The sequence below is a fragment of the Hyperoodon ampullatus genome (genome assembly GCF_949752795.1).
Source record: "Hyperoodon ampullatus genome assembly, chromosome: 10".
In the NCBI taxonomy this organism is placed as follows: Eukaryota; Metazoa; Chordata; class Mammalia; order Artiodactyla; family Ziphiidae; genus Hyperoodon; species Hyperoodon ampullatus.
In genome coordinates, this window is record NC_136923.1 from 77184429 (window position 1) to 77210769 (window position 26341).

Sequence of the window (26341 nt, forward strand, 5' to 3'; positions counted from 1 at the left end):
CGGAGCCACGCGGACTACATTTCCCAGAAGCCTCGCGGGCGTCGCGTTGTTTTCCGATTTCACCCCACTGGGCTGCTCAAGCCCTAGGCTGCTAGGGAGAGGGTGCAGGTTCGGTGGGCCCATCTGGCGGAGCCGAGCAAGGGAAATGGTCCCCGCCCCGCCGCTCGCCGGTTGAGGAGGAGCCGCCCTGGCCAGGTGTCAGGCCAGCCGCGGCGCGGGGCGCGGGCCAGAAGGGGCGTATCGTCCTCCCGTGCTGCTGCTGAATGTCGACTCCGGAGGATGAGGAGAGGCTCTCGCCGCTCGCCCAGAGATGGCCCCGCGCGAGCAAGTTCCTCCTGTCGGGCTGCGCGGCCACCGTGGCCGAGCTAGGTACCCGGCCGTCCAGCCTGGGCCTCCCCCGCGAGTCGTCGAGGGGTCGCGCGGGGGTGGGGGGCCGGGCGGGTGGCTTCGTTTCTGGGTGGATGCAGCCCTCTTGGTCCACACCTGTCCTGCAGGTGTGGCAGGGTGGGGGCAAGGCCAACCTTGTAAGGAGGAGGGATTGGAGGTCACGAAGGTCTCTTCCTTCCAATTTCGTCTCCCTCGGGTGTGCTATTGCGCCTGAATGTGTCCTTTTAGAAGCTTCCTGAGCTGTCATTCCTCTATAGGGATCATTTTCTCTTTCGTGAGGATGCCCTTTTTAAAACCCAGTCCACTTTTCATCTTTATTGAGGTCATCTCTGTTATTTATATTCTTACGCAGCCTCACTATATCGTTGTGTTTTGGGTCCAAGTTGTGAACCCAACCTGTGGGACTTAAGTTCGTTACCCATCACTTACTGAGCATTCACTCCGCATCTTCCAGTTGACCTCTTTGAGTGGAACTCATCTATACTGTGTTTACCTTGCAGGACTCTGAGAAGTTAATAATATATAAACAAACCCAAGGCAAGGCACCCGCTAATTGCAACGTTATTATGACAATGCTGGAGACTGTACAGATATAGTTCAAAAGACCCAGCCCTGACCTTCTTACAGGCTGGTGGGGAGACATGCAGAGACAGACAATTACATTATTGCTACTTATTATAATGAAGATGTTATTAAGTATCATAAGAGCAGAGAGGATGAACAGTTACATCTGCATAAGCAAGTCAGAGAAAACTTAAGGGGCTACCTAGAGCAGAACTATGATGCCCTTGCAAGAACAGGTGGTGTTTCTTCCAAGAATTCTGTGACTACATTGCCTGTGTTTTCCCTGCCTTCACTGTGCATTTTAAGATTACCCTTTCGGGCTTCCCTGGTGGCGCAGTGGTTGAGAGTCCGCCTGCCGATGCAGGGGACACGGGTTCATGCCCCGGTCTGGGAAGATCCCACATGCCGCGGAGCGGTTGGGCCCGTGAGCCATGGCCGTTGAGCCTGGCGTCCGGAGCCTGTGCTCCGCAATGGGAGAGGCCACAACAGTGAGAGGCCCACGTACAGCAAAAAAAAAAAAAAAAAAAAAAGATTACCCTTTCATTTTCTTGCCCATTAAAAAAAAAAAAAAGGAATAGCTTGGATGTGTAAATATTAGTTTGTCCTGTTCTAAAATGAGTTTACTTTGTATTTCCAGCAAAGCCAGAACATGATCTGTTGTTTGCCCTTAGCGCTCCTCCACTCTTGCCCTTTGGACCCTCTGTTTGTTTTCTTTCTCTTCTCCCAAAGCTGATGGCGAATTTTTATTATTCATTGTTTTTACTAAAATACAATTCATTAACTTAAAAAAAATTTTAAAGCAGATTGCTAAATGATTAGGTATGTTTCCAGTTTTGTCTTGTTTTGTTTTGTTTTAACCTGATGTTCCCCCTGTGACCAATGGCTTTTGTAAAGGAACATTCCTCCTGTTAAAATTTCATGGAGAATTGTATGGGGGAAGGGGAATCAAAATATGAGATGGTTTTGAGTACAAAATGATTTAGGATCAGAACCTGAAGCATTATTTAAGTAACCAGCAAGAAAACCAAAATTATTTTAAGAGGCATAACCTATGCTAATATAGAGGTGCCTATATCTTAAGACTTTTCAGGTTTCATATGTCAACAGAGGATTGTTTAAATTCTCTATGTGCACACAACTTGTGTTTTAGAAAAACTAACAGCAAGATAATTAACTTTTCCAAAGACCAGTGGTTCAGACCGAATATTCTCTTCCCCCGTCTCTGTGTTCTCTTGGAAAAGGCATAGCTATGGTTTTGCATCAGGTGGTGGTCACTGAAAAGACTTATGTAATGTCACTAATGTTAATGAACTTATCTGAATCATTGTGTGTATAAAGTTATGAGCTTGATCTTCCTTATGTGAGCCAGTTAGCTTCACTCTGTTTCAGGTGAAAGGTCTATCTCTAATTCAAGATGTAATCGTTAGGAAAAAAATTTTCAAGTACAGGTCGTATTTGTAAGAATGCATAAAACTCATCAGTGCTGGAAAACCAACTCAACATATTCCTTAATTGAAAGAATATTGAGCCTGCCACCCTTTGATATAAAAGACATGATAAACCCTATGTTGCATCTTCTCTTTCTCAGACATCAGGTCAGTGATTCATCTGTGTGCAAACATCACCCACAAAATGACAGAATTCAGCTTCATCTGGCATTTATTAAGAACCTGTCATAAGTAGTACAGTATTCTAAAAGTCACATTGGCTCTTAATCATGGTTGCAGTCCAGGACACATCACAGGCAATGGATACTGGAAATTATTCACATTGGAAGGCAAACATTAAAGTAGGTTTTGGACTGAAATTTCTGACTGGAAAAGAACCCAAGGGCTTGTCACTTTTTGTTTTCTTTCTGGTGCTCTGGGGCTGCTCTGGGACAGTGATTCTCAAATTTGGGAGTGTATAAGAATCAACTGATGTCTAAACCCCATCAACCTACTGAGACTCCATAGGCATGGGGCTAGGAAATGTGTAATTTTTAACAACCTCCCTGGCTGATTCTGATGTATTCTGAAATTTGAGAATCACTCATCTTGTGCTGACTAAAATATGGGTCCTGTGATTTTTTTAAAAATTCTGTTTGTTTCTCTGAATGTTATGGGTTTCCCCCTCGTTTTGTTTTTGTTGTTGTTGTTAGCAACCTTTCCCCTCGATCTCACAAAAACTCGACTCCAAATACAAGGAGAAGCTGCCCTTGCTCGGTTGGGAGACGGTGCAAGAGAGTCTGCTCCCTACAGGGGCATGGTGCGCACGGCCCTGGGGATTGTCCAAGAGGAAGGCTTTCTAAAGCTGTGGCAAGGAGTGACACCTGCCATTTACAGACACATAGGTATTTATCTTGATTCTAGCTGGTGAGTTTGTCACGAGTTCTGTGTTTGTCTCCTCTGCTTTCCTGTTGAGCTGTGCTCAAAAGCCAGCTAGTTTTCTTCTGCTAATATGATAAATGAATATAAGGTTAGTAAGGAATTATAGCCTGAGGGTTTTAGAAATGCATACAGAAGTATTTAGGGATGAACTGTCATGATATCATGATGTCTCTAATATAATTTAAAATAATTAAGCAAAAAAAAAGAAGCAAATATGGTGAAAATGTTAGCAATTGATAAATCTCCATGATAGATATATAGGGAATTGTATTATTTTTCTCTACTCTTCTGTATGCTTGAAAATTTTCCTAATAAAAATGTTTTTGATTTAAGAAAGAAAAAGATGAATAGTTGATTTTTTTTCCACTTGAGGAACTTTAAACACAAAATTTAAAATATTTTTTTTACATTCTTGGAAAATTAAACTATATTTGAGTGCAGTGCCTCACCAGTCTCTGTCCCATGTGTCAGAGGCCAGGTTAATCTGAAAGAGAACAGGGATGACTGTCTAATCCAACCTTGGCAATAGAGTAAATGCAACACAGGTGATTTTTTCCTCAGTTCCCAGGCTACCTATGTGGGTCCTTAGTCACTCTGAAAGGAAAGTAGTTGAAATTACACTGCTGCCAATGAGAACACTTTTCTGCTCTGCTTCCAAAGGGGCACTCACATAGATAGGAGTTGCTGAGTTTGCAGCTTGTGGACAGGAGAATAAACTTGCCTTCAAAAGGAGATAGGACGGGTATGGCATTTTTCTTCTCTAATCATAATCATTCCTCAAATATGTAGGCCCTTGATCAGAAAAGTGCCCAGTATTAATGTTTACCAGCTTTGTGTTTTTAAAGCTTCAGTTCTCCAGATGAGCAGGTTAGAGTGTATTCACCAAGAACTGTCCAGAAGTGTGATTAGACTGTTACTGTTTTGGTGCTTTGTATGTTTTTGAATATCTTAAAATACTTCATTAAACTTCTTCAAATATCAAGAAAAGCTCTCTATATGAGTACCATGTACTGATTTTCACAATTTTTTTTTAGTCTTTTTTTTTAATAGTTTCTCTGCTTCCCATTATCGTCTTGAGTTTTGCTTCTTTTCATTTGTATTTTGTTGACCACCATCTGTGGTTTTACAGTTAAGATTCATTTCATATGTTTGACACTTGACTGAAAAATTACCTTAACATAATAAATTATCCAGTGAAGTTGTGCATGTTTATTGAGTGAAAATGCCTGCTGTGTACCAAGCTCTGTACTAGGGCATATAGTGTAATGAAAAGACACAAAACCCGCCTTGAAAGGCTCATGGTCTGATGGAAAGATGAACAAGAAAATCAAGTTAATTTCTAATCAAGATGATAAATGCCGTATTAGACACATGCCTAGATAGTTCTGGGGGATCAGAGAAGCATGGCAGGTGCAATGACAGCCTAGAACACTGGAGGCCAGGTCAGAGGGCACTTTTTGGAAAACATGTTCTTTGAGTTGAGTATTGAAAGAATAGGAGGAGTTAGCAAGTCAGGAAAGGGAGAATCCATTCAAGAAAGATCAGATAACACAGGAGAAGGCCTGAGGTTTTAAAAGGCATACCCATTTGGAGAACCATCAAGACCAGGTGTCCGAAGCCTAGGGTGTGTGAGAGAAAGACACAGCTAGAGAGGTTGACTAGGCCATGTCAAAGCACCCTCTTATTTTATTAAACACAGGGCCAGATTCACCCTTTCAATGCTCTGTCTTGCACAGTGTACTCTGGAGGTCGAATGGTCACTTACGAACATCTCCGTGAAGTTGTGTTTGGCAAAAGTGAAGATAAGCATTATCCCCTTTGGTAAGTTTTGTTTTGAAAATAATATACTGTATTGTACAACAGAGGGAATATAGCCAATATTTTATAATAACTATAAATGGAGCCTAACCTTTAAAAATTATGAATCACTATATTGTACACCTGTAAATTATTTAATGTTGTACATCAACTATACTTCAATTAGAAAAGGAAAAGAAAATATACTAGTGCCCGGAAGGTTTTACTGTTTATCCATTAGATTTGTATAAAATTGTGCATTTGTTCCAAAATTGCCTCAAGTTACAGGCTTAAAATAATAAATAATTACAATATAAATCCAAATAACTGAACATTTACTGCATATTGTATACAAAATACATGTATATACCTATATAAAAATTATGTATATATTATTTAATATTTTAATATTAAAAGAATTCTTATGGAGCACCTTCTTTATTCCTCTTTCTACTGAGAAACCCTGAGCTTTAGAGTCAAACAGACATGGGCTCACATTCCTGCTCTATTTCCATGTAGCCTGGGCAAACTACTTCACCTTTTTTATCTTCAGTTTTCTCTGCTGTGGAAGTTAATACCTACGACCAGAATTTTGTTTTTGTAAGATTAGATGAGATGATGAATGTAAGTGCATATCACTGATAACATTTATAATAGAAACAGAGAAAAATAGGTTAATACAAGTAAAATACACAGAACTCCAGTAGATCAATAAAAAATACATAAAGAACATAAAAGGAAAAATCAAGAAAGGATATCAACAGGCAACTCACAGAAGAAGGAATGTAAGTGTTCATTAAACATGTAAAAACGTTCAACCTCACCAGTAATCAGGGAAATTAATTATAAGCACTTTTAGCCATTAAACTGTTCATGGGAATGTAAGTTACTATAACCTTTTTGGAGCATGAAGTTTACCTGTTAAAATTTTTAAATGTGTAATCCTTTGACCTAGCAACAACTCCTTTATGATTAGAATCATTCAGAAATATTTGTACCTATGCATAGAGTCTCTCTCACACACACATGCACACAAAGATATGGACTGTAGGGCTTCCCTGGTGGTGCAGTGGTTGAGAGTCTGCCTGCTGATGCAGTACAAATGCAGAATGCCAGGTTGTATACTGTTCTGCTCTTAAAGGTTATCTGTCAATTCATATAGAGCTGCCTCATTTAAAAAACAGTTTCATAGCATTCCATTTTATGACCACTCCATAATTTATATAAGCAGCTAACTCTTCACTAAGAAATTTGAACATTTATATGACATTTGATAGATCCTGCCAAGTTCCTTTTCACAGTACTTGTATCAATTCACACTCCCACCAATAACCTATGAGCATGACTGTTTCTCCTCACAGCGATGGGTGCAGTATGTTACCACTGGTTTTTCTCTTTTCGAATCCCATAACCACACCTCCTGTGTGATTGTTACATGATTCTACTTGTTTAGGCATCTGTGTCTATTACCGTGAGTCTAGTCAGGGACTATGTCGGGGGACCATGCCTTTTTCATCACTATATCCTCGGTACTAAGTATAGGACTGACACAGCATAATCACTCAGTAAAGACCCAGTGACTGAGTGAATTGTTCTGACTGGGTCAGAGGACACGGAGGCAATCCACCCTGACAGCTGGCTTCAGTGACATGTTTCCTTTGAACTCCTTACCTAACCCTTTCACATCTGGAAGAAATTACAGAATGCAAGAACTATTAATCTACTCCTTCTCCAACTCTGGGAAAGCAACTAGTATAGCTTAGAACATTACAATTCTTCAAAAACAGCACCAAGAGATTTTGCCTGGAAGATGAAATTCTACTTATTGCCCTTTTCTTATAGTTGTGACTTGGATTTTTTTTTCAGCCCAAAAACGATGTTGTAGGCATCTTTATATATTCTTCATATAAAACCCATTCTTCAAATAGCTGTGTTATGTCTCCCTGTATAAATGTCTCATAACTTATTTGATTACTTCCAAATTGCTAGCTATTTAAATTAAAAAGTTTTGCTACTATCAACACTGCTACAGTCCATATCTTTTTTTTTTTTTTTTCTTTTTTTTTGCGGTACACGGGCCTCTCACTGTTGTGGCCTCTCCAGTTGCAGAGCACAGGCTCCGGACGCGCAGGCTCAGTGGCCATGGCTCACAGGCCCAGCCGCTCCGCGGCATGTGGGATCTTCCCGGACCGGGGCACGAACCTGCGTCCCCTGCATCGGCAGATGGACTCTCAACCACTGCGCCACCAGGGAAGCCCCATTTGTACTTTTTAAAAAGATACTTTATACATACGCGCACGTGTGCACAAACCGTCAGTTGTAACTTAGTGGTTAAGACTGTGGACTCTGCACTCAGACTGCCTGGGGTTACATCTTGGCTCTACTACTCACTGTGTGAGCTGTCATTTAACTGCGTTGTGCCTCAGTCTCCTCATCCGTAAAGAGGAAATAACAGTGGTACTAATGTCATAGAGTCTATATGAGAATTAAATGATATTTTTAAAAGTGCTTAAAACGTAGCCTGATGTAATGCATTCAGTAAACGCATTGTTATTATCTCTAGAAAAGTATAAGAGAAACTAGTCATTGCGATCACTTCACAAGAGGGGAACTGGGGATCTCTGTACTCATTTGTACCTCTTCAAATATTGTTTTAGAGTACAAAGAAAGAAACTACCTCTCTCCCCCCAAGAGGCCACTGCCATAATCTCAGTAGAAGATGACTGGGGCTTGTCCCGAGACAGGAGCAGCTGGAGTGGGGAGAAGAGGAAGGATTCAGGGCATGTTTAAGTACAATAGCCTAGACTTGTTCCCTGTTGGCTCCAGGAGGTGAGGACGAGGAAGAGTCCAGGGAAAGAGTTTCTTCAAAGAGAGGAACGTTGTCAAAACCCCTTCCCCTTGGAAAACTACTAAAATAGTAATCCATGAAATTTGACTTACCCGGGCTTCCCTGGTGGTGTAGTGGTTGAGAGTCCGCCTGCCGATGCAGGGGACACGGGTTCATGCCCCGGTCCGGGAAGATCCCACATGCCATGGAGCGGCTGGGCCCATGAGCCATGGCCGCTGAGCCTGCGCGTCCGGAGCCTGTGCTCTGCAACGGGAGAGGCCACAACAGTGAGAGGCCCACGTACTGCAAACAAACAAACAAACAAACAAACAAACAAAAATTTGACTTACCGGCCTTTGTCTGTTAAACTGATTACATCAATGCTGTTTTATTCTCCTGTGGTCAGAATTAAACTATGTCTTTGAAGCAACTGCCCTTCCTTTGACTTTCAGGCCATGAAAGGCCCCTGGCCCTTCAGATTTGAATTTCGACACCTCTGGGTCCTTGAACCCTCCCATCAGTAAACAGACAAACCTCTGTGGTTTGTCTGGGTCTATTCTTTGCTTCACTGTGTCTTAAATCTCTTACACGCAGGGGCTGTACCAGCATGTTATTGTTCCCTACAGAATCTGTGAAATTGATAGCAACCTTTAAAAAAATGTATCCCCTTTTATAATTAGGAAATCAGTGATTGGAGGGATGATGGCTGGTGTTGTTGGCCAATTTTTAGCCAACCCAACTGACCTAGTGAAGGTTCAGATGCAAATGGAAGGAAAAAGGAAACTTGAAGGAAAACCATTGCGGTAAGTTCTCCAACCAATGGGTAACTTTCCTTTCCCCCTTGAACATTCCCTAATGACTTATGCATTTTTGTAAGCCAACATTCAGTAAAGACATGAATTCTGACTCTTAATTTGGAAGTGGTATTCACTAAGGGGAGAGGTGAGACGGACTTTTCCTTTGCCTGATAGGTATACATGTTCTCTACCAGACAAATTGTACATATGCATCGCTCTTTGCTGCTTTCCCAGACAAGGCAGCTAGATTTGTCCCCTGCTGCAGCTTGATATAAAGAGTCTGATCATTAACAGTTGCCCTGGTGTGAATTCTGATTCTGCCACTGTGGCTTGGCATTGTGGGAGTCATTTAACATTTCTAGTCTGTTTCTTCATCTTTAAAAGGCACTGTCTCAGATGGTTTCCATGACAGAGTGCCTGGCTCATCAGGTGCCAGAAAGCTTGCTCGCTTTCCCTTTCTCTCTGAAGGAAGGGAAATAGCCAAGCTGAACCTTGCAAATTGTTCCTACTTCCCTAATTTCGCTCCTCCTCTTTTCCCAAGTTTAAGGACATTTTTATTATTATTATTATTAAGCTGTTGTGATATAAAATCCTCCTATTGCACTACCCTATATTGTCCAGGTCTGCCTTTCTTCAAAGGGCCTCTTGTTCAACCATTTATTAAAATACCACTTAGGCAGTTTCCCCGGGAAAGGGGCAAGTCTTGCAGATAGATAGACCTCTCCCAGGAAAGAGGAAACGCGCAGGATGCGCGGAGCTGAGTATGAAGGGCTCTGATCCTCTGAACATTGCACGTGTGCCACTGAGCCAGAGGCCACGGGGGGTTGGGGCCTCCTTTGGAGGTTCACGACGATCACTGCCCTCCGCTCTGCTGCTCCTCCAGCTGACTCAGTGGACAGTGGGGTTGGGCTGTGGCTGTCCAGGCCCCCTTCCCAACAGGGAGATAAGTAACATGTACAGCAGAGGAGAAAAGGGTACCACACGGACTTAACCAAGTAGTTTACAGAATCCCAGGACCCGCTTTGTCATCCTGTAACAACTTCTGATTACTACGTAGCAGGGTGAAGTTATGTTGCCTTGGTTTGATACATGGAGAGAAGGAACCGTTGGGGTCCAGCAATGTCTGAGTTTTAACTGATCACCTCAATATTTTTCCTTCTCTGTCTCTAATGTTGGACATTTTGGGTTTGATATAGTAGGAAAAAATATTTAATGTTGTGAAGAGCATGAACCTTGGGATCAGACAATCTGGGATTCAAATCCAGCCTTTGCCACATTTTAGCTCTGTTACCCTAGTCAGGTTCCTTAACCTCCCTAAGCCTCAGTTTCTTCAGATGAAAATTTGCATAATAATACATACTTTATAGAGTTTTCAGGAATAAATTGTATCTTATGTATATTAAAAAGTCTGGTGCTTAGTAAGTGCACAATAAATGTGCACTTGTTAATGTGACCTCATTCGTGAGCATATTTCTTATATAGCATAATAGCAATTATGCATGTCCTTCTTCTTGGTAAGACTCAGAGAGTTTAATGCCTGAGTAAAAGCCACACAGCTAGTAAGTAGTAAGATGGCATTTGACACCAGGTATGTCTGACCATATAAAACCCAGGCTTTTATTTTATATCATAGGTTTCCACATTCGATTCATGGTTCAGCACCATTTTTCATCTGTGTATAGAAAAATGTGCAAAATAAAGGCAAGATAATAAATTTTCATAAAGCCCAAAGTATTCAGTTTTAAGCACTCTTATGAAATTGTCCTTCCTACTTTTTGGTCTAAAAATATCACTTCTTTTATGAGATGATATGAGAATTGATTTTTTTAATGTTATTTGGTAAAATTACAAAATTTGAAGGTCTCCCACAATACTAGTAAAATGAACTCAGAGCTCTGATAACCACTATTCCTGCCTATAGTTAATATGGGCACAGATGATGTAAAGTATCAAGGACGGAGTTTAAATCTGTTTAATAATCTGAGAAGAGGATGTCACAGTTTATAAAGATCTCCATAAAAAGTGTTTAAATCAAAAGTTGGCCTTTTTTTCTAAAGAACTAATAAGTTTATCTGGAAATTAGACTTAACGTGGATTGCTTTAATTTCTAACAATTCTAGATAGTTAAGATGTTACTCCACTCTAAGTCATAACAGCTATAGGCAAAGCTTATACAATTGCATTCCAAACACAGGAATGCATAGAGTTTTCACATTTATTATTATTTTCCTTTAGATTTCGTGGTGTGCATCATGCATTTGCAAAAATCTTAGCTGAAGGAGGAATACGTGGGCTTTGGGCAGGCTGGGTACCCAATATACAAAGAGCAGCGCTGGTGAATATGGGAGGTAATGGAAACTTCATTGAATTCTGCGAAGTCCTAATCGCCTTCATCATTTTAATTATAAGCACTCCATCGGGGAAAATGAGAATATGTATTTTATTATTTTTGATAGTATGTACTGGCAACAGTCTTCCCTTATGTTATAATGTCATAATTGAATATTTTCCCTAGAACATTTTCACTTTATTCTATGATGATGTATGAAAAGGATTTCCTAAAACTAGCAAATTGTGACGATAAGGAGATAATATCAAACCATTTCTAAGGGCTCCGCTCCACACCATACCTTCCTCTCAGATTCAAACTGGTATATGTACCGTATGTGATGGTCCTTAAATGCAGACTACAAATCTTTCCCCCCAGTAATCCTGCTCCTCTTGCTGTATAATCCATTCTGTACAGCTGGGCACCTCAGGCTGGAAATCTGAATGTTTCCTTAACTCATCCCCATCTCTCACTTCCCATATGCAGTCATTAATTTCTCCTACCTTCTAAATATTTCTTAAATGCCCCCCCCAGTATTATGCTAAGTGAAATAAGTCAGACAGAGAGAGACAAATACCATGTGATCTCAGTGTGGAATCTAAAAAACAAAACAAAATGAAAACAGACTCATAGATGCAGAGAACAGGAGGTTGCCAGAGGAGAGGAGGGTAGGAGGCCAAAATAGGTGAAGGGGATTAAGAGGTACAAACCTCCAGTTATAAAATAAATACGCCACAGGGATGAAATATACAGTATAAGGAACTATTACAATAATATTGTAATAACTTTGTATGGGGACCAATGGTTACTAGACTTATTGTGGTGACCTTTTTATAATGTATGCACATGTCAGATCACTATGTAGTACACCTGGAATAACCATAATATTATACATTAACTATATTTCAATTAAAAGAAAGTTTCCCCCCTCAATGTCTACTACCTTAGTATCCTTAAAATGACTGTTTTTACAGTAGTAACCATCAAAACACAACTAGACCACTGCCACAGCCATCTAACTGGTCTCTTCCTCTGCCCTCAAATTTGTACCCAGTATCCATCGAGTTTTATCTAAGATACAGATCTGAACACGTTATTGGTATCCTTAAAACCCTTCCCTGGCTTCTTATCACTCAGAGAATAAAGTGGAAATTTCATAACATAACACAGCAGGCCTGGATAATCCAACCTGTGTCTTCTGGGGTTGAGCAATTCATTGACTCTGGAGCAGAGAGGGAAGCAGAGTCAAGAGCTAAAATGTTCCACTGCCCGCACACACCAGACTCTTCCTCACCTCTAGTACAGAGGTACCTCTGTCCTCATCCCTCTTCTTCTGTTTAGTTTTCTTCTGCAGATCGTTTCATACGTAGCTGAGGTGTCTTCTCCGCCCATGTACTTTACCCAGACCTCCTGCAGCCGCCCCTCCTAGGTCATGGTGTGTCAGATGCCCCTTTATGTGTTTCCATAGTTCCCCGTGCTTATCTCTGTTACTGGTTTCACCTCATTCATTGCTTTCTACTATATGTCTATCTCCTCCTCTAGATTTTGAGCCCCCTGAAGGCAAGGACTATGTTTCATTTTTCTTTATTTCCCCAGTCCCTCGTACATAATCAACAAACATTTAATGAATGAATCAATGGATGAAAGACTCCTAAGACCAAAATTATATGATTCTAAGAAACGGATAAACAGCATTTTTGAGAGGTATAGTAACATATCACCCAAACATCAAAGGGAGTAAATCTATTTTATATACTGCTATTTCAGTCCGTTGATGTCTGCTGCATCATATTGGTGGATATTTTGGTTTTCAGAAAACCTTTCAGATTGTCATTCTCAATTCATTGCTTCAAAATCTACTGCAGCCCAGATTTCTCTTCCAAGTTCCAGCTTATCTTAAATATATCACTTTGAATGTATCCAAACCAAGCTCATTTACTAAATCACTTCCTTCTCTGTTCTTCCCAATCTCAAAATATGATATCATCATCTTTTTAGTTGAACAACCCAGAAACCTGGGCCTGATTTTGATCTCTTTGCTTTCACTTGCTCCTTACAGCCAACCAGTCACCAAATCCAGCCAGTTCTGTCTTGCATACATATCTCAAGTTCATCCACTTCCCTTCATCCCTGGAGCCACTGCTTTGTCCAAGTAGTATTGATCTCCTCCTACTGGACCACTACAAATGTCTCCTAACTAGTCTCCCCACATATACCCCACAGCCATTTTGTCCCACTATGCATCTGAAATTTTTCTAATCAGGATCACTGGTGCCTATCATCTTACTTTAAAACATTTAAGTTAGTCCATTCTCATTTTCCCATCTCCATAAATGGCAGCTGTGTCCTTCAAATTGTTCAAGCTCAAAACCTTGCCGTCATTTTTGCTTCCTTTCCTTCCCTCCATATTCAATCTGCTGGCTGATCCCTGTTGATCCTGTTGATTCTGTCTTCAAAACACCCGAACTCTGACCAGCACTCCACAATGCCTTTATCCAAGGCGCCATCATTTCTTATCCAAGGCACCATCATTTCTTAGCCAAGGCGCCATCATTTCTTAGCCAAGGCGCCATCATTTCTTATCCAAGGCACCATCATTTCTTATCCAAGGCGCCATCATTTCTTATCCAAGCTGCCATCATTTCTTATCCAAGGCACCATCATTTCTTATCCAAGCCGCCATCATTTCTTATCCAAGGCGCCGTCATTTCTTATCCAAGCCGCCGTCATTTCTTATCCAAGCCGCCGTCATTTCTTATCCAAGGTGCCGTCATTTCTTATCCAAGGCGCCGTCATTTCTTATCCAAGGCGCCATCATTTCTTATCCAAGCTGCCATCATTTCTTATCCAAGCCGCCATCATTTCTTATCCAAGCCGCCATCATTTCTTATCCAAGCCGCCATCATTTCTTACCAGAAGAACCGCAACAGCCTCATATCTAATCTGCCTTGTCTCCCAATAGTCTACTCTTAACAGAATAGCCAGAGTGATCTTGTAAATAGTGGCCCCGGTCAATCACTCCTTTTCTCAAACCATCCCCTTCTCCAACTCTTGCTGCCTCTGCTCCTGTTAAACTAGTGTTCTTGCTGTTCTTCTAACATACAAAGCTGACTTCGCCTCAGGGCTATAACACATACTGTGGCTCTGCCCGGGACGCTTTGTCATAGATATCTACAAAGTGTACTTTCTCAAGCTTCCTTAAGGTATCTGCTCAAATATTATGGTGAGGTCTTCCCTGATCGCCCTATTTAAATTCACATACACCAACCTTCCCCACCCTCACACGCTCGCTGTCCCCTCTCCTTGCCTTGTCTTCAGAGCAGTCACTACCATCCGAAATGCCATGTGTTTACTTACTTGTTTATTGTTTCAGCCTCCAACAAAGAATGGGGATTTTGTTCATTTTATCCACGGCTCTTTCCCCAGAGCCTAGAATAACGCCTACCACATAGCAGGTGCTCAGATACCTGGTGAATGATCAAATGCATCTACCCATTCTTACCTCTTTCCAATTCCCTTCTCTGTACTTTGGTGTATGTAATCTTTACAGAACTCCAGTATTGTGATCTATCCCTCCTCTGTTTAAAACCCTTCAACAGCTCTTCATTGTCATTAGGAAAAAAGGATAAAAAACTTAATGTAGAATAATGACCAGGACCTTTTGTTTAAAGTGACAGAATCTCAACTCAACCTAACTTAGGCTAAAAAAAGGAATTCATCAGCTCCAACACTGAAGAGTGCAGGGGTTGAACTGACTTTAAGCAGAGCTGGATTCAGATGTTCAGATGATATAAGTGGGTATCTGTCTCTCTTCCTCTTTTCCTCCCCCTCCATCTGCTTTCCTCTGCTTGAGAACAAGAATGGGATCTTTCATCCTCCTACACATTCCTGCCCCATTCTTAGCACATTCTTGACACAAAAGACATTCATTGTTGAATGAATGATATTTAAGCTTTCTTTTTCTATGTATTGCCAGATTTAACCACTTACGATACAGTGAAACACTACTTGGTTTTGAATACACCACTGGAAGACAATATCCTGACTCATGGCTTATCAAGGTAAGACTGTTTTAGTTTGTCTCTTTCTATTTTTTCCTTTCTCACCCTTTCTTCCATATTTGGCATAAATTCTAACTTTTGTCTCTTTCGATTGAGAACCTACTGATATCACCCTTAAAGAAAGGCAACAGTACATTTATAAAGAGCAATTTTCTTAAAAGTTTGTTGCAGTTAAAATGGGGAAGGGAGGGGCAGAGTTGCAGGATGTTTCAGGTTAAACCTCCCCAAATATTTGCACCTTGATGGGGCCATCCCAGAGTCAGATTCTGATAACTGATTCTCCAACTCAATTCAACGGGTATATCTGAGCATCTTTTAGGTTAAAGGCACTGTGCAAGGCCCTGCAGTGGATACAAAAGGTAAACCACACTCCTTCCCAGGGAGTGTACCAAGGGGAAAAACAAGGCTAGTGTAAAAAGACTGTACAGTAAGTGCTAAAAGAAAGGAACTAGTTACTGTAGAGTTGGGGTGGGAGGTGCAGAGAGAAAAAATAACCGCTCAGAAGGGCCTACAAAGGAGACAGAATTAGATAAGTGTTTTGAAGGGCTGTGGCTTGTGACGGACAGAGACACGATAAAGAAGAGCATCCTAGGAAAGAGAAACAGCTTAAATTCTTTGCTACACAAGTTCAAATTATCCATTAGAGTGAGTTAACTTTATAGATGTCGAGTGTCCTTATGATTCTATTTAGCTTCTGATCTTGTTTCCAAATTCTAGACCCCTTTATGCTATTTAGACAACCCCAAAAGTATGTGAGTAGTTCCAAATTAATGATATTTGGAGATATACAAATAGACATAGATATAAACGATTCCAAATTTCAGGTTCACCTTAATATTCCTAGAGTAGTTTTTCTTCATTCTTCCTCTTTTAAAAGAAGTGTTATCTTTAGTGCTGCTAGGGCAATCTTTCTGTCTTTGCTCAGCTTTCTTTCACATTCCGAACTTTCCTCCAGGTGTGTTCACAAGCAACACCATATTTTCTGTAGCCAATAGTCCAGCCACCTCTTTCACAGAGAAGACTGAGGATTTTAGGCCTCTGTCCTATAAACATCTGTATGATATCTTACATTCTTCCCTTCACTATCTTCGTCCATGCTGTTCGCTCTGCTTGTGAGACTCTTCCCCAGTTTCTACCCAGTCAATCATTCTATCCATATCATCTTGAGAGATATTCTTGTCTTTCAAGAGGCTTGTCTGTTCAGTGTTATGATCTATTCTCGGAGCAGGATATTCAGTTCTAATAGTCCCACAGTGATGTTACCTCTTGTTTCTTTTTCATTGTCTTTCTACCCAAATGGTCTTCAAAATGCCACACTTCTAACTTAAGATTCAAGAATTTCCCAGCAGGTGTAAATCTGCCTAACAGACCCGACTCCACCTAATGGATCTGTCTTTTTTGGAAAGACATAGGATTTCCCATCACTATGTTCCAGCCCTAATCTGAAATAACTTCATCTTACTGTTCTCTAAGTCAGGTTTTAAGAAAATGGGGTGACTGGTACTTCGTTCATTCTTGAGCTCCACGCACTGGATCAGGTTTTTAACTGGGTTGGTAGGAGTCTGTGAGTACGTGAGGCAGCTTGAAAGTCGCTAACCACAAACTCACAGCTAAGTAGGTAGACAGTGCTGTGCGATCTGGAAGTTCTGCAGGCTGTGTCACAGGGTAAAATGAGCGATCATGGAGGTTTGAAGGGGATTGCAGCTGTGCAATCGAGAGATTTATACGAGCCATCGGTATCTGAGGGAGAGGAATCTGGTATGAAGAAGAAGAGTAAAAATGGCGCAAGCACTGAACCATGTGCTTAGAAATGGCTAAAATGGTAAATTGTATGTTATGTATATTTTACCACAATTAAAAACAATAGTGTAAGTAAAATGAAGCTCTTGGGCAAGGGAGGAGCAGCAGAAGACTGTGGCTAGGATTTTAGGGAGGTGGGGAGGCAGGTGGCAAAGTACGTTACTACGGGATGCAGCAGAAAGGTGGGGGTGTTGAATTAATTCAGGAAATTATACAGAACAGAAAAACCAGAAAAATTCCCTCTTCCCTCTTTTTAAATCACGAGGCTATTGAGAGGTAAAACTGTGCAAAAGGTTAGCTTACACTGTGTGAAGATCACAGATGAGCATGATTATTTAGTTGATCCTGAAGAGGATTGCTGATTCTGACAGTGCTGATGGACTGTTACAAACTAGCCTTGCAGATGGCCATCTGGTCTCCTACAGAGAACAGAAGACTTACCCAATCACTCTCGGTCCGTTATCACTTTAGCCATGTCCTGGGCCTCACTTTGGGGTGTTACTAGCAAGGAGTGATAAAGGTCAATAGCAAAAAGCAGCAATGTTCATGCCAAGTAGCTTGATGAAACTGACGTTCCTTCTACTCCTCTCTCTTCTCACTTTGACCATCTTACCTGAGGCCTCCTTAATATACTGTTTGCTCTCTTTTAATATTTATTTTTTAAAGGAGCCTAGCCAGATCACACTACCTCCTCAAAACAATTTGATAAGAAGAGGATGAGGCAGGCCACTGGCAGCTGCCCCTAAGGTCTCTGTGTGCCAAATGGGGCAACAGTTGCCAAAGGGCGTTCTTGATGTGGTTATTATACAGGTAAAAATAAATCCTTTAATAGTAAATTAATTAGTTAATGACTACTAATTAATGAGGGCTACCTACATTTTAAAAATAGAATTTATTAATAATATTAACACTCTGGTAGAAGTCATTTCTACTCTTGGCACTTATGTGTGAAGCAGAGCTGGCACCCAGCCTCTCTGAAGCAAATGGACAAGTAAAAATGTAGTGTTTCCCTCCAATCTTTTGAGCCAAGAGGGGGAAATTGTGTACCTTTTTCTATCCTATTTTTTTGTTCTTCCTTACCTCTTGATTGGTCTTGTATGCTGTTTCTAGTAGACCTAAGTTTTAGAACTTAGGTGAATTTTGTGTTAGTTGAAATATTTGTAAAAACATGAAGGTATATTAAAATAAATGATATTAAACTTGGACTTGCAAAGTATCTGAACAAATAGGAAAGAATGTTAAAAGAGCAGCAGTCTACACCTCCTGGGATATATATGGTGCAACAGTAAGTTCTTTCCACCTAGGCAATGCCTGTCATGTGGACAAAGACCCAAGAAAAGTTACATGCACAGTCGGGTCATGTGCTGGAAAATGTAACTAGGTCATATGGGCTCCTTCTCTTGAATTCAAGAATTCCTAAAGTGAGTTTCTACTTTGAACAATCAATCCTGACCTGAAAGAGTCATAAAGAGCTTGGGGACTTCCTGCTGCAGCAGTTTAGAGTAATAGAGTGTGAAGATTCCTAAGGCAACTTCAGCCTCCCTACCACAGAGCCTTCAGAAACGTCAAAGGCCTTGCTTGGCATGGAGCTCAGGGATCCGTATCTCTGGGAGGTACTTGATGTTCCAGAAGGACATAAAAGTTTTCCACAGTTTTTCTTTCTCGCTTTCCATTAGCCCAGTCTGACCCCCCTGATCCCAGTCTGTGGACTTAGCTGCTACCTCCTGGGTCCTGGGCCTTCCATTTCCTGTGATTCAGGGTAGCCACCCCTCTTCTCATCGTCTGTGTTTCTCCTGGGAAAGTTTACAGCAGTGAATGGGTTCTTGGGTTATGGAATGTTGATAATGTTCCTGTATTGCCTCGCTCATGCCCACATTCATAATGAACTGATGGTGGTCTCTGAACTGTTTAGTCACTCATTTACAGAATCTTGATTTACTCTGTAGTGGGTTGGCCACATCCATTTTGTCTGTCTTGAGTAACTGACCAGAAGCCTTTCTCAAGAGGGGGTAATTATGAACCAAATTATGTGATTCCCCCACTTACGAACCTTTCAATGACTTCCCTTCGCATCGAGAATAAATCAAACTCCTTAAATTAGCCTTCTCTGCCTGCTTCTTTAGTCTCTCATCTAGCTGGTGAGAAGGAAGCATCTATGTTGAGACCTGCCATCACCCACGAGCCTTTCCATGACTGCCTGTCACCCAGTTACTTCCTATCACATGATCTCATTTTATTTTCTTCATAGCACTAACCACATCTGAAATTATTCATTTCTCCTCTGCCTCTCCCAAGTAAGTGCCTTGAGGACAGGATCTTATCTGTCCTGTTTACTGCCCACAAGAGTGCCTGCCTACAGCAGATGTTCAATGTATATTTGTTGACTGGAGATTCTTTTTTTTTCTACCTCTTTAATGAATTAATTTATCGTTGATTTTAAGCTAAAACAGCATTATTATGAAGAATATTATAGTACTAGATTTAGTATTCCATTCTTTCTAAATATCAAATCCCCTTTCCTTAAAATTTAGAAACTGCTACATATTATCTTTCTATTTCATTTATTTGTATCTATAGTTTATGTTCTGGACTGGTAGCTTCTATTCTGGGAACACCCGCTGATGTCATCAAAAGCCGAATAATGAATCAACCGCGAGATAAACAAGGAAGGTAGACAGAAAGTCTTCAGTATCCATGGATCTGAATGTCTGTAATAATATTGTCCTTTAAAGACCCTTCCCTGTATTTATTCTTGATGGAAATGTATTTTTGTGTTTACATGTGTTCAACCAGGAAATTGTTTTTATGCAGTTACCTGCTTTGTGTCTGATGGAAAAGTACTGTGCCTTTGGGGAAATAAGCTAATTTACCCATCGTATTATTTAGACACAAGGTGTTTATTATGACTTTGTTGTTTTCAAAGAGTTTTTGAAAATATACTCTGTTGGGCTTCCCTGGTGGCGCAGTGGTTGAGAGTCTGCCTGCCGATGTAGGGGACATGGGTTCGTGCCCCAGTCCGGGAAGATCCCGCATGCTACAGAGCGGCTGGGCCTGTGAGCCATGGCCGCTGGGCCTGCGCGTCCGGAGACTGTGCTCCACAACGGGAGAGGCCACAACAGTGAGAGGCCCATGTACTGCAAAAAAAAAAAAAATATATATATATATATATATATATATATATATATATATATATATATGTATATATATACAATCTGTTGAGAATTTCCAGAGCACTTCCTTCAGACACTTATGACTTAGAGGTAACATGGGTAATTTGACCTGATATAAAACAGTATGTTCTCTCTGGAAGAGATCAGGTGGAGTGAATTCTAAGTTATCAGACCAAGGATGGGGTGAATCAGGAAACTCAACCTTGAAAATATCTTTAAACTCAAAAGAGGTGCTCTCTATATAAAGAACCACAAATATTATTTTTTATAAGCTAGCAGAAAATAGTTAAGTAAGTTTTCTTAGACCATTTAAACATTCTATTTATACATCTATTTACACATAAGAAATTTAACAAAATTGTCTTCTTTCCTTTTTAGGGGACTTCTGTATAAATCATCAACTGACTGCTTGATTCAGGCTGTTCAAGGAGAAGGATTCATGAGTCTCTATAAAGGCTTTTTACCCTCTTGGCTGCGAATGGTAAAGTTAGGTTTTTCCTGCCTTTGTTTTTGTTTTCTTTATATTGATTCTTAAATCACTTTTCCTCTCTAAATACTTTCCTTTTCTCTTCTGGCTTTTGGCATGGTTCTGCCCCCAAACATGGTTCTTTCTTTCTTTTCTACATCTCTTTTCATTTTCTTTTACCTCCAAGTCCCTTGGTAGATTAAGGTAAAATAATTCAGTTACATCAGAAATGAATAGGTTGATATTATGTTGTTAGAAAGCCAGTGGATAGATTGTTCTGAAATGTAAAGCCTTTTGCTTTTTAGCCAAAATATTATACTTTGAGACAGGTATACAGATTTCATACTAGAGACCATTCCTATCAAAATGTTACTGTTTCAAACAAAATTAGTTACTTTGATGATAAATGTTGCATTACCCATTAATACTTATCACCACAAAGCTCTGCTTAGGAAGAAAACATTATATAATTTTTATTTGTTCTGGATGCTATTTTTTACTGAAGTGAACTAAGATGTAGAATTAAATAGACTTATGGAAGTAACATAACAAATATAATAAAAACAAGGTACTCAAGTATTTGGTAAGTTTGAACATATTTGAAAGAATGAATGAGTTATGGGTTTAGAAATTCAAACCATCAATACTTTACACAATATGATATAATAATATTAACTGAGCACCTACTCCATGCAAAGCCCTGTACTCAATGCCTGGCTTTGGGATGAACCTAAGAGTCTCAGCCCCTGCTCCAGTGCTGGAGCTTCCAGTCTAGGTCAGGAGCTTCCAGTCTAGGTCAGGACAAACACTGAGTAAGAAACCAGCAGCAATGAGTGGAAGAGTCGGGGGCATGGGGTGGGGATCCCTGGTGCTATCAGAATCTATATAGCAAGTAAGGACAGCCTAGCCTGGGAGATTAAGAAAACCTCCTTGGAGAATGGACTTCTGAATTGAGGTTTGAAGAATGAGTAGGAGTTTGCCAGGTCAAAAGGGCAGAAAAGAACATTCTAGGTGGAGGAACTAGATGGAATAGACAAAGAATATGATGCGTTCAAAGAACTGAAGAAAACCCAGCTGTCCAAGGCACGGAGATGTGGAGGAGAGCAGCACAGGATGAGGCCAGAGAGAGGCAGGGACCGGATCAGGAAGGACCACAGGACCCATGAGAGTGAGGGGCATTGGCTTGATGACGTGTGCACTTTTAGCAAGACCATTCTGGCTGCCGTGTGGGTTGAGGAAAGACCAGGAGTAGTGATAGATGACAGATAATGATAACTTGGACTGGAATATAGCAGTGGGGAGAGAAGAAGATAGAATTTTAAAATATTTAGGAGATAGAAAGGAGATAAAAAAGAACATGACTGGATGGGGATATGGTTGGAGAAGGCAAGGAAAAGTCGGGCTTCTTTCCCAGATTCCTGCCCTGAGCAAACAATGATATAATTTCCTAAAATGGGGACCATTTTCAGGGAAGACGATTTTGTGGTAGAATAACAAGTTTAGTTTGGATATGGTAAGTTTTGGATACTCATAGGTCATCTAAGAAGAGATGTCTAGATGACTAGCTTAATATATTGGCCTGGATCTTAGAATCATGAGGATGGAGATTGAGATTTGAGCACTGTCTACACACAGATAATAACTGAAGCTTTGGGGATAAATGACATCACCAAGGGTAGTAGGTATCTATCTATTAACATGAAATTAATAGCCAAAGCCCTTGGCAATATCTGATACAAAAGCATACCTAAGTTGTAAAATAGAATTTTGATTGTCTTGATTGTACCTTGAAGTTATCTCAAATCTGTGGATATTTAATGGAAAGGAAGATATTGACTTGGCCTGCATGAACCAGGCACTATTATAAGTGCTGGTAACACCAAGAAATAAGTTGTTTATTTTTTTTTTTTTTTGCGCTAGAGGAGCGTACAATGTGATGGGAGAAGATAGACACGTAAGTAGTTAAAATTACAGAAATTATGAAGCTTATATTACTAAATCACTTGGTATATGGCCAGTGCTATGCTAATCATGCTCTCAGATTAACTCATTGAATTCTCCCAACTATCTATTTAGTAGGTTACTATCATCTCTGTCTTCTATAGAGGAGGAAACAATAGCGTAAAGTGTCTGAATAACTTGACTGGTCTGGGTGGTTAGTAACTGTGGAGCCAGGGACTCAAACCTAGGCAGTCTGACTCCAGAGGATGTAGTCTTACTAAAGAGGCTACCAGTGCTGTGAACAAAACAGGAGTACACAGATAGTGGAGTAAAATGGCTTGAACTCTTTGGGAAGTCCCAGAAGCCTTCCCAGAGGTGATATTTGATCTGAGCTTTGAAGGATCAGTAGGTGTTTTCTTGATCAGTAGGTCAAGAAAAGCATGAGGGAGCAACATGAGCAGGGGCACCAAGTCATGTATGGCCCCGATATGTCTGGTGAACTGCAGAAAATTCCGTGCGGCTGGACAGTAGGTCCTCAGCGGGCAGGTGGTGGGAGAGAACACTAGAGAAGCACTTAGGGACCAGGCTGAGAAAGATCTTGGGGGGGGGCAAGTTCAATAGTTTAGGTGAAACTCTGCAGGTAGCAAGCATCTGTTTGAACATGGAAGCCATGTGCTAAGATTTGCTTGGGGACAAGACTACTGTGGCAGCAATGTCAAAGCTACACTGAAAGCTAGAACAAGAAAGAGCGTTTTGGCAGTGGTCTAGCCAGGAGATGACTGTAGAAATGGAGAGAAGATGGATTCCAGGAACATTTGTGCTTGACTCCACAAGACTTAGTAAACGATCAGATGGAGAAAGGGAAGGAGGGAGAGAAGGAAATGGGACTTTGAGGTTTCTAGTGTGAGAGACTATAAGGACGGGTGAGACCACTGATGAAAAACAAAATCGGTCAGGAGAAGTGAGGGGCAGGGAGAATATCACGTACAAAGGAGCGCTGAGACCGCTTGATCTGACCCATTCTCTTTATACGTGAGACTTAGGAAGTATAAATGACCCCAAAAATGAGTGCTTAATATATGACAAGCTCTGTGCTAAGCTCTTTACACACATTAATTATTTTTTTAAGTCTTACAAGGACCTAGTAGAATAGGTGGGGTTATCCTCCTTTTTCAGATTAGAAAAACATGGCTCAGAGTATATAAGAAACTCACTCAAGTTCATGTAGCTAGTATATGGCTGAGCTGGGAATTAACTGCAAGTTTGTTCAACTCTAACTAAACCCATGCTCCTAACTAAGACAGTATACTGAATTTCTCAAGATCCTACAGCTCATTATAGAAGTTTTAAAAGAAAAGAGACAGGTCGTGGTGATGGAGAAATATTACCAGAGACAGGCTGGATTACCACCAAAGATGACCAGGGTGGCACTGCCTCGTTGATCTATCACAGTGCAGAACCCTGAGCTTAGACGCCTAACTCCTGAGCACCTCCAAGTAAACTGGCCTTACACATACAGATACCCTTCAGCCAAACTCATTGAAACCGATGACTGGACCACAACATTGGCTCAGCCACACTGAGAAATACACTTGGCCAGTGATCCAGATGCTGAAGTCCTCTGGACAGCTAACTTCAAGCTATATGGGAGCCAAGTTATAATCAGAAGGTTGCTTGCTGAACACAGAACCATAATAGGAAGAGCTTATTTGTGAACTTAATATTGAAAAAGATAAACCCAAGAGCACTTATGTGTTGAGCCCCACAGTAATAGGAATGGAGAAAAACTTTTTTATTCCAGCAGTTATGACAACATGGGTTCACATACACTTGGATTATTTTCAGTGGTACAACTATGCCAGTGAGGAAAAAACAAGTAAAAGCATGTACCGGCCACGTGCGCGTCTACGAAGAGTCTCAGTATATCCCGTTTATATACTATGCATGCTATTTGGCTATGTGATCTTCCTCTTTAACTCTTCTTCAAAACCCAGCTAAACCCAATCCTAGTTCCTTCTACTAGTTAGAGAAAATATGACCTTGCTTTGCTCAATCCCTGATTAATATTTATTTCATTTGCATATAGTTTGGGTGCTATGAAGAAGAAGTCTGATTACCAGAGCAATTAGGAATGATTGCCTAGTCCATTCTTAACTAAGACCTCCGCTTCTAGATCCAATTGCAGTCATATCCTTGGCTCATTTCATTTTTACTGTCACAAGACTGTGGTTTCGTCACAATTTTTGTATTTTGCCTATGTCTTCGTACATTTCACTAAGATGTCTTCTCCTAAATCCACTATTATATTCTCAGTCTACCAGTATAACTTGCACAATATTTCCAAACACGGGGCTTCCCTGGTGGCGCAGTGGTTGAGAGTCCACCTGCCGATGCAGGGGACACGGGTTTGTGTCCCAGTCCAGGAAGATCCCACATGCCGCGGAGCGGCTGGGCCCGTGAGCCATGGCTGCTGAGCCTGCGCGTCCGGAGCCTGTGCTCCACAACAGGAGAGGCCACGACAGTGAGAGGCCTGCGTACCGCAAAAAAAAAAAAAAAAATATATATATATATATATATATATATATATATATATATATATATATATATATTTCCAAACACGAATGACATAAATATTGCTTTACAAACTTTCTAACCAAATACATTTTACATTCTAATTGCTTAAGCTTATTTCTCCACTCTAATGTGATCAGAGTTCCTCTCTGATCAGTATTACCCATAACCTATCAACCAAACCAGATAAGAACTGGATCCCAGACACACTTTCTCTGATGGCTACTTCAGTTTTTCCTCTTTGATTTCCCTCTGTGTCTTTAGCGTTTTTATCTTCTGTTATTGGATAATCCTCATTCCCTTATAATTCCTTTTGGCACAGTTACACCTTCATAGTCAGTTCTTTCTGAGTTAAAAGCCCTTTTCTCCATTTAATGTGAATTTTTATATTCATTAGGTGATACACCAGGTGTTGGTTTTATGACCTAACTCTCAAAGGATAATCTTTCATCTTCACTTTCAAGTTCTTAAGTGCCTCCTTGTCATGCTCCATATGTAAACAACATGTAGAGGCAAGGAGCCCAGCCTAGAATTCAGGCATGCTGAGCCCTAGCCTTTTATCCAGTAACAGTCAGTAAAAGGAACCCTGGAAAGCCAGAAGCCCATGGTCTAGCTCCACAACATGCTAACAGGCATCTCATTGCTAAGTCTTAGTGTCCTCTTCTGTAAAATAGGGATATCAGTACCTTTCCTTTCCATTGTAAATTGTTCAGAGAAATCTATGAGAAATAAGACATGAAAATGCTTTGTAAATTATAAGGTGCTCTACAAAGGTGAAATACCAAAATACTTGTTTTCAGCCTAAGTGGATTCAAAATGAGTTCACCATTCAAAGATGTATATGCATATATGTAGAAGATTTATAATTGCTTTGAAATATGCACTAACTTCTTTGGTTAATCTTTCAGACCCCTTGGTCACTGGTGTTCTGGCTTACTTATGAAAAAATCAGAGAGATGAGTGGAGTCAGTCCATTTTAAGCCCTTAAAGATGCAGCCCTTAAAGATACAGTGTTCATTATCATTGAAATGCGGGCATCTGCAACATACACCCCCTATTATTTCTACCTCTTTAGGAAGACACCTTACTCCACAGAGACTGTGATTTATAGGGGGCAGCACTTTATTTTTATCTGGAAACCCAAGGTCTCTTTGACTCCTCTTTTTGTTCAAAAGCAATCTGATTGGATCACACAAGGCCTTCCAATGAGACCCAGCCCAGTGTTTTCTAAGGAAGAGTCAAATCCTGAGCACTTACCTTGA

The 26341-nt window shown here is 40.7% G+C and overlaps 1 protein-coding gene across 3 annotated transcripts; it reads left to right on the top strand.

The window, feature by feature from the left end:
- Positions 1-263: 263 nt before the first annotated feature.
- Positions 264-26341, top strand: SLC25A27 (solute carrier family 25 member 27; the record flags this gene model as incomplete). Of its 3 annotated transcripts, none has more annotated exons than XM_079712271.1 (9): positions 264-369; positions 3092-3283; positions 5057-5141; positions 8625-8747; positions 10977-11089; positions 15047-15131; positions 19509-19601; positions 20480-20582; positions 26255-26341. In XM_079712271.1, 9 exons carry the CDS (start codon positions 264-266, stop codon positions 26339-26341), a joined length of 987 nt encoding a protein of 328 aa, XP_079568397.1. The 3 variants fall into 3 exon arrangements, with proteins under 3 accessions (XP_079568397.1, XP_079568398.1, XP_079568399.1); XM_079712272.1 differs by lacking the exon at positions 26255-26341 and adding an exon at positions 25988-26059; XM_079712273.1 differs by lacking the exon at positions 26255-26341 and adding an exon at positions 22488-22517.